This window comes from Chlorocebus sabaeus, chromosome 23, assembly GCF_047675955.1.
Source record: "Chlorocebus sabaeus isolate Y175 chromosome 23, mChlSab1.0.hap1, whole genome shotgun sequence".
NCBI lineage: Eukaryota > Metazoa > Chordata > Mammalia > Primates > Cercopithecidae > Chlorocebus > Chlorocebus sabaeus.
This window is the reverse complement of record NC_132926.1, coordinates 49,508,375-49,523,203: the sequence shown is the minus strand read 5'-3', so window position 1 is coordinate 49,523,203 and position 14,829 is coordinate 49,508,375. Positions and strand designations below refer to the sequence as shown.

The 14,829-nt window shown below is 40.4% G+C and overlaps 2 protein-coding genes across 2 annotated transcripts in view; one reads left to right on the top strand and one right to left on the bottom strand.

Moving 5' to 3' along the window:
- LOC103244514 (uncharacterized protein IRF1-AS1-like) overlaps positions 1-10,701 on the top strand; it is a 124,675-nt gene extending 113,974 nt beyond the window's left edge. Inside the window, exon 4 of the mRNA XM_008014370.3 lies at positions 9,647-10,701. Coding sequence (XP_008012561.3) covers positions 9,647-9,960 — 314 coding nt within the window. The 3' untranslated portion in view covers positions 9,961-10,701. The remainder of the gene's footprint in view (positions 1-9,646) is intronic.
- IL5 (interleukin 5) lies at positions 10,701-12,929 on the bottom strand. Its single transcript, XM_008014365.3, has 4 exons — positions 12,684-12,929; positions 12,443-12,475; positions 11,359-11,487; positions 10,701-11,253 (listed from the first exon to the last, which is right to left on the bottom strand). The coding sequence occupies exons 1-4, from the start codon at positions 12,819-12,821 to the stop codon at positions 11,155-11,157; spliced, it is 399 nt and encodes a 132-aa protein (XP_008012556.1). The 5' UTR covers positions 12,822-12,929; the 3' UTR covers positions 10,701-11,154.
- Positions 12,930-14,829: the final 1,900 nt, after the last annotated feature.

The following is a 14,829-nucleotide window of genomic DNA, read 5'->3' as shown; positions in this document are numbered from 1 at the left end:
TAGAGATGGGGTTTCACCATGTTGGCCAGGCTGGCCAAACTCCTGACCTCAGGTAATCTGCCCACCTCAGCCTCCTAGAGTTCTGGAATTACAGGCGTGAGCCAACGCTCCTGGTCCATTTTGTGGATTTTAAGAGTTTTAGTTGTTAAGAACATGCTGCAAAAAGACAGTAAGTAAAACTAAAGAAATCTGAATAAGATACGGACTTTAGTTAATAATAATGTATCCATATTGATTCATTAATGTGACATGTATAGCAAACTAATGCAAGATGTTAAGGGCCGGGTGCTGTGGCTCACGCCTGTAATCCTAGCACTTTGGGAGGCCGAGGCAGGTGGATCACGAGGTCAGGAGTTCGAGACCAGCCTGGCCAAGATGGTGAAACCCCATCTCTACTAAAAAATGAAAATACAAAAATTAGCAGGGCGTGGTGGCGGGTGCCTGTAATCCCAGCTAGGCTGAGGCAAGAGAATTGCCTGAACCCAGGAGGCAGAGGTTGCAGTGAGCTGAGATCGTGCCACTGCACTCTAGCCTGGGTGACAGAGGGAGACTCCATCTTAAAAAAAAAAAAAAGAATAGGGAAAATTGGATATGGAGTACTTGGGAACTTTCTGTACTGTCTTCACCATTTTTCTGTAAACCTAAAAATCTTTCTAAAATAAGTTTATTTAAGAAAACAGTTCTGCTATGATTGTGGTTGTTTATCTCTGATGATGTTCATGGGCAAGAATTTCTCTAGAATATGCACTAGGTTGAAATTCGGGGTCATAGGGTACGTACACGTTCAATTTTTTACTAGGAACTGCATTTCAAAAGTACCATTTTACTCTTGTGGACAATGTGTAAGAATTCCTTTTACTTTACATCCTGGGCAAGAATTGTAATGTCTGACTTTTTAATTTCTGCCAGTCTGGTGGGTGTGAAATGTTATCTCATTGTGGTTTAATTTTGCATTTTCCTGACTACTAACAAGGTTGAACATCTCTTTATATGTTTATTGGCCATTTGTGTTTCCTGTTCTAAGAAATGCTTATTCATGTCATTCACCTTTTTTTTACTTTTCTAGTGGGTTATTTATCTTTTTCTTACTGATTGAGAGGATTTTGTTAGACATTCTTGAAACTAATCCTTAGTCATTTATATGTGAAACAAATATTTGTCCCAGCTTGTGGTTCATCTTTTCACTCTCCTTATGGTAAATTTGATGAATACTGAATGTATCAATCTTTTCCTTGGTGATCTGCTCTTTAGGGGTTTTATGTATGAAATCCTTCCATTCCGACTGGAAAGCTCCTATTTGCCTCTCCAGATCTGCTCTCCACCCCTCTTTAGCCTCTGTGTCCTGGGAGGCTAACCAGTATGAACTACATTAATAGCTTATTTGCCCACAGGTTCCCATTGGGCTTGACCATGGGAGCATTGACAGGTGATCAAAAGGTAGAAGATGAGTGAAGCAAGGTATGTATGCCCTCAGCTCTCTTCTTGCAAGGTTGCTGCAAGCTGGTTGTATCCCTTGACTTAAGGGCCCAGCTCTTGCCAACTGGCCATTTGCATCTCTGAGTTTCAGTAAATAGTCCCTCTCCTGTTGCAGTTCCTGTTACCAGCCCCCAAGGGCTTTGTTTTCCCTACACTCTGTTCTCACTTTTATAATGGTACCTTTATTAAATAAACTGTCCTTAAAGTTGCTCAACATGAGTGTCCCATCTGTTTCCTGCTGGATAAGCCCACTCCCAGGTCATATTTTCTGTTTTTAAATTAGTTTTTCACTGGTCTATTGCTCTACCCCTAGGATTTCTCAACCTTGCCACTACTGACATTTTGGATGGGAGAATTCTGTTGTGGAGGGCTGTTGTGTGTACTGTAGGATGTTTAGCAGCATCCCTGACCTCTACCCAGTAGATGCCAGTAGCATCCCCTCCTTCCCCTCCAATTCTGACAACCCCAAATTGCCAAATGTTCCCTTGGGGTGGGGGAATCACCCTCTCTTGAGAACTACTGTTATAACCCCTTGTCAAAACCACACTTAATTATTAAAGCTTAATATCCGGCAAGGCAAGTTCTCCCATTTGGGTTTTTTGGTTTTTGGGTTTTTTTGCTTGTTTGTTTTTGAGACAGTGTCTCACTCTATTGCCCAGGCTGGAGTGCAGTGGTGCAACCTCAGCTCACTGCAACCTCTGCCTCCCAGGCCCAAGCAATTCTGGTGCCTCAGCCTCCCAAGTAGCTGGGACTAAAGGTGTATGCCACCATGCCCAGCTAGTTTTTTTGGATTTTTACTAGAGATGGGGTTTCACAGTGTTGCCCATTGTGGTCTCGAACTCCTGAGCTCAGACGATCGCCTACCTTGGCCTCCCAAAGTGCTAGGATTACAGGTGTGAGCCACCACACCCGGCCAGGTTCTCCCATTTTAAGCTCCTTCTTTAGAATTGTATTGGCTGTTCTTGGACTCTCATTTTTCCGTGTACATTTTAGAATCAGCATAGTATGTATCATGAAAAAAAATTGTTGGGATTTTGATAGGAGTCACATTAAATGTATAAATCAGTTTCCAAATTATAATGTCAAGTCTTAATCCATGGATATAATAAGTCTCTGCATTTGCTGTTGTTACTATCTTTCAGTAAAGTTTTTAAATGTTTTCCATATTTTGTTAGATTTATTCTTCGGCACTTTATATTCCTTTTTTTTTTTGTTTTCATTTAGAGAGAGAGAGAGATGGGGTCTTACTCTGTTGCCTAGGCTGGAGTGCAGCTTCAAACTTCTGGCCTCAAATGATCCTCTTGCCTTAGCCTTTCCCAAGTAGTTGAGACTACAAGCACATGCCCCCATACCCTGCTCTTTGGCACTTTATAGTCTTATAAGTATTATAATAACGCTTATACTTACTTGTAATGATGTCTTCCTTAAAATTACATTATCTATTTTTTTGTCACATAGAACTTGTAATTGATTTTGCATATTTATCCAGCAACTTGCTGAGCTCTCTTATTCCTTATAATCATTTGACTGACTCTATATATTTTTGAGTTTCATTTTTATCATCATGTATCACCTGCAAATATATATATGATTTTTGTTTCTTCCTTTACAATCCTCATATTTATTAGTTCTATTAATATTAATGATCTTTTTTGCAAAGGCCGGGACCTTTGGTCAGTTTTTAATTGAAACAAAGTTAGTCTCCAGGGCCACTCCTACACCATATAAAGCCTCTGTGCAAATTGGAAAAAGATACTTCTATCTGGTATGAAATTGTCATACATATTTCAAATATATAATGTCTCTGATGTAAATGGTGCTTCCTGGGATTGTGTAGTGCACACAGAGTGGTCCTGCAGGTATTCTTGCATTATTCTTTTTTTAAAGAGATGATTTGAACATATTACCATTGAGCACAGTATTTTCTGTAAGTTTATCAGTTTAAAAATTTCCCTTCTATTTTGACTTTGTTAAAAAGTAATTATCATAAATGAATGTAAAATTTCAGTAATGTTTTTTGTGCATTGATATCATCATGTGATTCTTCTCTCTCTCTGTTTTTTGTTTTGTTTTTTGAGACTGAGTTTTGCTCTTGTCAGCCAGGTTGGAGTGCAATGGTGTGATCTCAGCTCACTGCAACCTCCGCCTCCCAGGTTCAAGCGATTCTCCTGCCTCAGCCTCCTGAGTAGCTGGGATTATAGGTGCACACCACCGTGCCCAGCTAATTATGGAATTTTAGTAGAGACAGAGTTTCACCATGTTGGCCAGGCTGGTCTCAAACTCCTGACCTCAGGTGATCCACCTACCTCAGCCTCCCAAAGTGCTGGGATTACAGGTGTGAGCCACTGTGCCCAGCCTGATTCTTCTCTTTAAAAAATGATTAATGTGGTAAATTACATTAATAGATTTTCTGACATTTAATTTTATATTCCTGACTTTTAATTTTATATTCTGAAAGACATTACATTAGTTGTTATGTAATGTCTTTTTATACATGCTGGATTTGGATTTGTAAAACTTTGATAACAATGTTTATGACCACATTCATGAATGAGTATGGGATCATAATTTTTCTTTCACATATTTTCCTCTGCTGACTTCGGTATGCTGTATATTAGCTTCCCAAAATGAGCTGGGAAATATCTCATTTTGTTTATTTTCTATAAGAGTTTATATATGTTTGGAATTATATGTGACCTGAAAGTTTAGAAGGACTCACCTAGAAAACTATCTGGACTTGGTTTATTCCTTCAGGAAAGATTTTAAATGACTGGTTTAATTTCTTCAGTGGTTCTAGATCTGTTTAGATTTTTCTGTGTCTTCTTGCATCAGTTGTGGAAATTTATATTTGTATTGGATACATATTTGTGTGCCTTCTCAGATTGCCCTCACTGCCTCCTATCTATCTCTTTGTCTGCACCAACAGCAACACACCACCCTTAACTTACAGGCACAGAAGGCAAGCAGGGCCTGACCTCAGGTCTGCTTTCTGAAGAGACCTGGCTATGACAATTAGTATCAGATGTAGTTTTAGGTAACAAATACTCGAAAATGGAACACTGACATTGGATTTTTCACTCTTTTAAAATAATATGAACCTATTGCTGAAAATAAGTAGGTTGATAATAACTTCTGGCAGGCAGTGGCTTTGCAATTTCTTAAGCTTTTAGCTCTGGTTAATTTAGATGAGGGGCAGGTGGATAGCAAGACAATGAAAGATAAAGTGGCAGGGTTATATGAGAACAATGTTAATTATAAAGATTGCAGAGTACAATGACTCTTCTGACAGCACTGAAGATCTTACTAAAAGAAAATGATAGGCTCATGGCAACCTAATTCTAACTTAACAAATTCTCCGAATGGTTGACAACTCCCATGGCAACTTTAAAGGAGTCTCTTATTTCCAGCAACTGTGGGGCAGACCCATCTGAAAATTAGGCTCAGGATCTGATTATTTACAGGCCTTTGAAGAGCTTCATAGGAGAAGAGTGGATTTTGGACATTCTGTGTCAAAGTCAGGGCTCTTATGAGAAAAGGGTGGGACCGTGAGACCTGGGATAGAAACATTTGGGTGGATAAACCTAAAACTTGTGAACCTCCAAATACTCTGAGTCCTCCTTAATTGGTAGAAGCAGACCTTTCCCCTTTGCCAGAGTAGATTAACTTCTCCTTGCCTGGAAACAGAGTAACTATTTCACTTGAAACATACACTTCACAAGATGACATTTGTTCTGCCCACAGCCCTCCCTCAACACCCCTTATTGCCTCAAGGCCAGTAATTAAAGTCAGATGTAAGAACATCTTGTGTTAACTAGGTGCCAACCAGGAGACAAAAACTATACCAGTTATTTTAATAAACAGAATTGAATATAAAGAACTGTTAGCCAGGTACTGGAAAATGAGGCAGGCAAAAAGGGAAAACAAGGCAGGTAAAAATGGAATCAAGGAGGTGGCAATTGGGGGAAGCAGCTAGCACTTCTATGTCAGGGAAGCAAAGGGAACAGGTGAAAATTATTAAAACTTATAAATTTGGAGGAGGGGCTTTGTGGACCTGAAACTCAGATGTCTGTGGAGGGGACGCTGCTCTGCATGCAGTGTAGTTCCTGAGCTCAGAAAAGGGGTCCTATGGGAATGAGATCCAGACCTCTGAGTGAACACTGGTTGGCTGGTGCTGGGGTCTCAGAGGGGAATGAAGTGTGCTAAGGTTCGTTCTATGAATGGTGGAAAAACTGTAAACTATAATCAAATGTTGCTACTAGAGTCAAGTACTGCTGCCAGGGTTAATGTTAGGATTAGGATTAGGAATAGGAATATAAGAGGACAGGAACAGGAAACAAAAACAAAAGATAGGAAGCAATAGAAACAAGTCCCTTTTTCTTCCTCCAGCCTCCTAGTCTACACCATTCATTAACAGATACTGGCAGGGTTTCAGCTGGCAAAGGAGAAATTGGTTTGCAGAATCCCAGCTGCAGCATAGTATAGTGGGCTTGAAGCTGAGAGGCAATAGCTTCACAGCTGACATACAGTCTTGGCAGGCAAGTGTAAGGTGTGCAGGAGTTTACTAATATGTACTGTCAGAATCCAGAATCGAGTGCATACTGCAACTGTTTGTCCAGAAGAATATAGAGTTGAATGGGATTTGATTCATTGGCATGGGTATACTTATGACTCAGAATTTAAGTTTTCACAAAAACAACTGGAGCTAGTCCTAATAGTTTGCTGGAGTGGCTCCTTGAAGCCTGATCCTGATGATGGTGTACAGAATATGAAGTGGAGACACTGGAACTTCCTCCCACAGTATTGAAGAAAAGGTAGCTCAGAGAAGCAAGAATACTAAAATGGATTTATCGTATCTGGCCTGAGAACCCACTATCTGAGTATGTTATGGGAGGACACAGAATATACTCCTTTTACTAACACAGCAACAGATGCACTAGTGAAGAGAAGCAGGCATCATTGCACACATTGGTGGTGGACATCCCCTGTAAGCTGAGTTGAAGATGAAAAATGCTGCCAATGACATGGACTCCCTAATATCAATAGGCAACATGAGATCCCTAGAATGGCAGAACTCAGGTTGGAAGCACTTAAACATTAGAGGCAAGGCGGACATAATTACTACCACAAACAGCAAGGCCATGGTGCCAACCAGGGTGCCTTGACTCTTAACCTTCAGAGATCTATTGTGGTGGCTAAGAAATTAAAGTGTTCCTAGAAACAAGAGACACTAATTATCAATTAGCATGTATGTGTAATCAGGTGGTAAAGGCTGACATCAACAACCACAATGGAAAAGCAGGCTCTTCATCCAGTTCCCAAATCTAAGGCATTCATAAACCCAGTGTCCATTGATTGAACAGGAGGACTCTACAATCCCACTACATATACATGCAGTAAACTTTCTTTAATCCTTTACCAAAGAGACCTAGAGCCATTCGTCAGGATAAGTACACACTAGTATAGGACATATCCAAACTTTTCAAACATCATTAGATATGAGGTCTGAGCTAATACACCAGGAAAACCTAAATCTGCCATGATTCTTTGGTTAGAATGGGACTTCCATCGGACAAGTGATAAATGGAGACTCTTAGGCTTGAGTCTTTTATACTCTGGGACTGTTTTTCAAGTTCTTTATTGTATAAATGGAATAAACATTCTAAGCACCTGGCAGAACCTTCCTGTGGCTTTGAAACTTTTGTAACAGCTCATTACATTTATAGGCCTGTGCATTTTACTCTCTCTCTCTGTCATGATCCTGATGGTAAATGTATACAGTGATGTGAGACCATGAAAGCAGTAAGTCAGCTGGCCACAGGCAGGTACATTGAGATTTTAAAAAAACTGCTGGGCATGGTGGCACTTGCCTATAGTTCCAGCTAGGAGGCTGAGATGGGAGGATCACTTGAACCCAAGAGTTTGAGACCAGCCTGGACAACATAGCAAGACTCCATCTCTTAAAAAAATAAAAATAGGCCAGGCATGGTTGCTCATGCCGGTAATCCCAGCACTTTGGGAGGCTGAGACGGGCGGATCACGAGGTCAGGAGATCAAGACTATCCTGGCTAACATGGTGAAACCCCGTCTCTACTAAAAATACAAAAAAATTAGCTGGGCGTGGTGGTGGGCACCTGTAGTCCCAGCTACTTGGGAGGCTGAGGCAGGACAATCGCTGGAACCCAGGAGGTGCAGGTTACAGTGAGCTGAGATCACGCCACTGCACTCCAGGCTGGGTGACAAAGTGAGACTCCATCTCAAATAAATAAATAAATAAATAAATAAATAAATAAAGAGGCCAGTGTGGTGGCTCATACTTGTAATCCCAGCACTTTGAGAGGCCAAAGTGAGAGGATCACTTGAGGCCAGAAGTTTGAGACCAACCCAGATCACACAGTGAAACCCCATCCCTACAAACCCCATCCCTACAAAATAATTTTAAAAGATATTAACTAGGCATGGTGGTAAGTGCCTGTAGTCCCAGCTACTGGGGAGGCTGAGACAGGAGCATCACTTGAGCCCAGGAGTTCAGGGCTGCAGTGAGCAATGATCACGCCACTGCACTCCAGCCTGGGTGACAGAGCAAGACCCTGTCTCTAAAAAAAAAAAAAAAAAAAAAAGAAGGAGATGGTGAATGAAAACATCTAAAGGGGCAATTACAAGTTTGTTGGGTGGGAAAGAACAAAGATACTGAGACAGAGGGTATAGTGTGGACCAAGGCACAGAGGTATGAAAACTCATGGGTATTCTGTGAAGAATAAGAGCTAGCATTCTTTACAGTTCTTTTTTTTTTTTTTTTTTTTTTGAAACAGCCTCACACTGTTGCCCAGAGTGGCACAATCAGGCTCATTGCAGCCTCACCTCCTGGGTTCAGGTGATCCTCCCACCTCAGCCACCTGACTAGTTGGGACTACAGATGTGCACCACCACGCCTGGCTACTTTTCTTTCTTTTTGTAGAGACATGGTCTTGCTATGTTGCCCAGGTTAGTCTTGAACTCCTGGACTCAAGTGATCCTCCTGCCTCAGCATCCTAAGGTGCTGGGATTACAGGCATAAACCACCACGCCTGGCCTGAACATCTCCACAAGTAATGTTTTCCACGTAGAGCACTTCATCATAGAATATGTCTCTCAATACAATGCTTTCCCACCAATATTTATATTGGAAAAATATTTATGTCCCCTAAACATAATAAATTCCTTAACAAAGTGATGAGGGGAGTCAATGGACAAAGTCTTTAGGTTTATTCCACATACAATTGGTAGCAAATCAGAGTTCACAGAAGACAGTCGGAAAGCCTCTGAATGTTAACTAAGGGGACGTGCGGCATGTTATACAGACAAAACAACATTATATTAACTGCTGAATGATCAGGAAGTTCTGTTTTAAATATCATATCTTTATTTTATTACAATTAAATAAATAAATACAAAATATTTTGTTTAAATTTTTACACCCTAACGTGTTTTTTTCTTATATACAGGCATTTTACTATGTTTTATGTTTTAAGAAGTTGGTTGAAAATTTTGGGTTGAGACATAATGCATTAACATTTTTTCCACTTAAAATAATGGGAATGAGGCACCTGGTTAATGTTTTCTTGCCAAGGATGTTACATGGACAATGCCTGTATTTCTGTATGTCAGGGGTTAGAGGGGGCATAGGTCGACCTCGAATGACCTGTGAAGAAGCCTGGACTTCAGATGGTAGTGAGTCAGAGGTTTTTATGCACAGCAGTGACACGTGGACATGTGTGTATGTTGTCAACAGGCTTGACATGACAAGTTCGAATCAAGTTTTATTTCAGTTAGTTGTCAACAGCCCTGATTGCTTTTAACTTCTCTGGGACCTGGCAAATTGGTGAGGGCTCATTATTGGGGATTTAGATGTGATAGTCCAGTCTTAAGTCCTTATTAACTATATTGGACCCTGATAAGGGTCCTTACAGTAGTTAAGCCTTACAACTCATTCCTGATAAGGAAGAAGGGAAAGGAGCTTTTTTGAGAGAATATAAGTGTACAAGGGAAAGGATTTAGTCTGTTTTATTCACTGTTGAATCCTAGCCCCTAGAATAGTCCTGGAGCATACTGGAACTCAGTATCTGCCTAATTGAATCAAGTTTAGATTCAGTCTTTTTGCAAGTTGAGTTTCCTGTTTCCTGTCTTTTTCTAGAGCTGTCAGCACCGTGCTGTGCTCATCCATCTTCCTCCCTCACTGACTGTGCTCCTGATCCTGGGGCTTGGTGCATGCACAAGTTGGGGACCTGGTCCACGGTCTTGACCACTATGCCTGGGCGTGTGCTGGAAGGAAAACCGTCTTCTTCCTCGGAAGGAGTTCCATTCTCCTGTGTGGGAGTCTGTGTCGGACTGCTCTGGCCCTTCTCCCATGCCCAGAAAGAGCAAAAGCAATTGCTTCACACAGCAGTGGAGCCCAACACTGCTGCAATCCATGCAGATAAATCCCAGGCTAGGAGTACTGGCCTCTAAGGACCTCCAGCACAGGCCCACAGCTGCATCCCACCACACCCAGCAGAGAGCCCGTGATCAACACAGATTTGTTGAATGAAAGAAAGGGCAAATGGATGATACAGCTGAATATTGTTACTGGGTCTCTCCTTTGGGTCTATATCAGTTTTAAAATATTTTAAAGAGCATAATTTCTGGATCCTTGAGAAGTTTTCTCAAACAGAAGAATCTCTAGTGATGCTACTGATAGTCGTAAGCAGGCAGATTGGAGTGTCGTGCGGCCTGGTGCTGCCCTGCCCCCGGGAATACGGAACTCAGTCTTTCTAATGGCACTGCCCTATCAGTGTCTCTCTGTTCCTTTTGTTATGGTGCAGGGTCAGGTGGGGTAAGAACCCCTGCAGGTCTTGGCAGAGAGGGTTTCTGGCTTCCTCTTTATACTGGCAATGAGGTTGATCTGCCAAATTCTTCTCACAGGCTGGGCAGGAACCTAGCTACAGGTTCCCACACTGCCCTTCTTCCAGGGGAAGCCTTACAACTCATTTTAATTCTACAATCAGTCTTGGAAAGCACATTCATTCATTTATTCCCCACCATTTACCCTGCACCATCCCAGGTTCTGGGGATACTGTAGAGAGAAAACCAGGTTCATCTCCTGCCTGTGTCCCTGCTCTCCACATCTCCACTAAGTCCTGCTAGATCACTTCCACCTCTGGTGTGCCTTGCAACCCTGAGACTTCTCCAGGGAAATGAGGATGCCCAGCCACACGTGCTCAGACCCTCCCTCCAAACTGGGCATGTACTCAACGAACTGGGCTAACTTCCACTGCTAAGACAGAGGCCAGTAGCAAATTGAACAGTTGTCTATTTTTGTTTTATTGGAACACAACATAACATGAAATAAATATTAATTTACCAAATTCATAACCATTTCATAAATATTATTAAGTTAACAGACATTTTACAGAATGTTAAGTTAAATAAGAAAAAAGTATATCAATTTTGCCTGGAGGAAAATACTTCAATAATTCTGATATCTGAAATATATTTTAAATATTTTATGCTTTCTGGCAAAGTGTCAGTATGCCTGAAATATTTGCTTTCCCTCTGAAGTTTAATTACATTGAAAATTAAGGCCTGACCCTTTGTTGGCCCTCATTCTCATTGCAGTAAAATGTCCTCCTCCAAAATCTTTGGCTGCAACAAACCAGTTTAGTCTCAACTTTCTATTATCCACTCGGTGTTCATTACACCAAGAAACTCTTGCAGGTAGTCTAGGAATTGGTTTACTCTCCGTCTTTCTTCTCCACACTTCTTCTGCGAAAAAAGAAAAATGACAATGGATATTATAGGAAACTGTCAATTCCATAGAAATAGGCACAGCCAGACAAACACAGTTTCCATTGAATGTGTGTAACTTACTTTTTGGCCGTCAATGTATTTCTTTATTAAAGACAAGTTTTTGAATAGTCTTTCCACAGTACCCCCTTGCACAGTTTGACTCTCCAGTGTGCCTATTCCCTGAAAGATTTCTTCAGTGCACAGTTGGTGCTAAATGAGGAAAATTTTTAAAACACAAATAATCAAAACAATGTATAAAAATTTGGTCCATTGTCCATTCTGCAATGTATACATATTTCAAAACATCATATTGTACACAATAAATATATATACATTTTAATTCATCAATTAAAAATAATTATTAAAACAATTTTTGTCCACAAAGTTAGGCTTTGTTTTGTGGTATTTACATGAGTTCCCTTCTCCAAAGAGTTTTTTGTTTGTTTTCTAGGCAACAAACCACCACATATTGAGATAAAATTTTCAAAAAGTAGATAAAGCTTATAAGATTACTGAGAAGTTTTATAAAGGATATAACTTAATTAGGTAACTTGAAAAAAATGTTTTGAAAGTGTAATACATTATACATTAAACTCACATCAATGTGTTTCTACAGTTCTAGTTGGTAGTTTCATTCTATTTAGACTAATAAAATTATATATTTTACATTTTAATATGACCAGGACATACTCAAATACATACAATACCATCATATAGTCATAATTATTTAAGTATGCAGAAATTATTAATATAGGGCATTTGTTATATATTTTAATGTCTACTGATCATGGTTCTAAAAATATAATTCTGAGTTGCTAATACTTTCAGAAAGACATTAGAGTGAGAAAGACCCTAGTCAGAACCGCACGGAGACTAGCAGGCACCTCTCACTCAGTGCGGAATCCTTCTGGAAAGAATCCCTGACACGATGCTCTTTGGGAGGAAAACTAATAACATCACCAAAAGAGTCTAATCCACTTGTTTAAAGGATTCTACTTGATAAAAAGTCATTCCTCATATTTATAAGTACAGACATTCACAACCACCCATATGAAAACATAGTATAGAAAATTAAATAGTTCCAATGATAACTAATGATTTACAGCTTAAAATAGGAAATTTCCTTATTCATGCCATCATTTTATTGAATCATAATTTAACTTACATGTTTATGTACAGGAACAGGAATCCTCAGAGTCTGGAAAGGAAAGGAAATACAATCATTTTTACAGCACACCAGCATTCACAACTTTTAATGGAATGTTTGCTGGTGATATAGTTATCACTCATGTACTAACATGCTCAGTATCTTATTATTTATAGCAGATCTCTATATATAGTAAAGCAACCATCACAAATGATTACCTATGCACTTTAAAGACTGTAGGAACCATAAAGAAAATTACCTCATTGCCTAACAGCAGAGTTCGATGAGTAGAAAGCAGTGCCAAGGTCTCTTTCACCAATGCACTTGTGGGAATTTCTGTGGGGATGGCATACATGTAAGCAGCTCCAAGAGCTAGCAAACTCAAATGTAGAAGCATCCTCACGGTTCTGAAATGTTCTCCTTTTGCCTTTGGCAAAGAAAGTGCACAGTACAAGACTGCATCCCCAATCAATTTATTCTCTGTCTTTGAGGAAATGAATAATTTCTAACAATCAGATAGAGAATGCCTAATAATGGCATATTGTGAAACTAAGTGTTTCCAATGCCTTATATCTTAAAAAATAAATTTAGTTTTATCTTTTAATAATAAAAATCCCTATTTCCCCCCTTTAAAAACATTTTCTATTACAAAGAAAATCTTTGGGTTGATACGTCATTGCCCCACATTTGCATTTCTTAAAAATCAGAAGATTGAGTTCCTCTTAAAAGATGTGTGCAAAAAGGAGAAGTATAAGATAGACCACTAAACATAATTTTATGCTAAAATACATAAATATTGGGAATGTTTTTCAGTTCGGCTATGTTCTACCATGACTGTGGCGAGATTAATCTGTCTTAATTGAAATTGAAAATACTGATGGGAAGACAGTGATTAAAACGGAGACTACCAAGCCTTGGCAGGGTTAAGTTCTGTTCACTGGGGTCTTGATTAGTATCCTTTTGCCAGTGACTAAAAACCTAACCCAAAGCGGTTGAAGATAAAGAGGGAAGGTATTGGCTCATAGAACCAAACAGTCCAGGAATGGAGGCTCTTTTACATTTTGATGGTTTCAGTGACTCTTCCTTGACTCCATCCTTGGGCAGCTTTCCTGTTGAGGTCTCAAGATGATGTCCAGACTCCTGGATCTATATGTATTCTGTTCATGAGCAGCAGGACAAAGCAAGCGGTGCTTTTCTGATTGTTTAATCAAAAGCTTTCAAATTCAGTCTCTTTCTGACAAGGGTCCCATGTTCATCCTTGAACTGTGACCAGGGTGTGGAATAGACTGATTGGCTCTCCCTGGAGCTACCAGTGACCCTAACCTCACCTCAACTGCATAGCTGAGAAATGTGGGGTCCCAGTAGTAAGAGGGACACAGATTCTGGGACGGCAACCAATAAATATCTGTCACAGACACATAATACATGGATGTGTCCTCTCCTTTATGTCCCATAAGGGTGGAGGTGTCCTTTCACATCTTGGGTGAGCCATGAAATTAGGGGAATCAGCCTTTGTTCCTTAGGCTCAGACCTGTAATCCCAGAAAGGCGCAAATGAGGCCCCCTCCTAGACCACACACTTCCTTTTTCCCTGGCCTGAGCACACATAATGGAGGTGTATGTGGCCCATTGTTTTTAATAGAGTGCTTCAGTGAGCATCCCAGAGTGGCTCTATGTTGGCAGCCTAGAAGCCTGACTTCAGGCCTGTCTTGAGCATCAAGAACAGATGGTACCAAACACAAACTGTTGCCCAGAACACTTTTCCAAAGCTAGGTGTAGTTGTGTATGAGAAGTAGAGGCAGCTGGGAGGTAGACACACCTTTCATACATATGCAATCCCAGCTCTGCACTGGAAAGATAAAGATAGTCTTGGATTTCAGTGGCGGCCTTCTTGTGCCACGTTTGGTTTTGTTTGTGCTGAAGTTTTGGACTCTTGGTTAGACGTGTCTGATTTGCACACTTGAGAAATGTTTTCCTTGAGAAATGTTTCCTTGAGACTGCAGAAGTTTGGCTCACTTCAGAAAATCTATCAGGAGTGAGGTAGGAATCACAATAGGCTTGGTCAAAGTGCTCTTAAAATGGTGTTCTCAGAAAAGAAGCTGAGTTCTGGCAGGAGCTTTCTCTTCCCAGAGAATACGAGAGAGTTCTCTCTGATTCCCCCTGACACTTTTGTGTTACACTGAGGAAGTTAGGGCTTAGGTGAAAGTTTCAGAGGAATTGCCAAATAACTTGTTATTTTAGTACCTTAAACACAGAAAGTTCTGAGTACTTAAATTCTATCATACGAGGCTGGGCAAGGTGGCTCATGCCTGTAATCCCCGCACTTTGGGAGGCTGAAGCAGAAGGACTGCTTGAGCCCAGGAGTTTGAGACCATCCCGGGCAACATAGTGAGACTCCATCTCTGC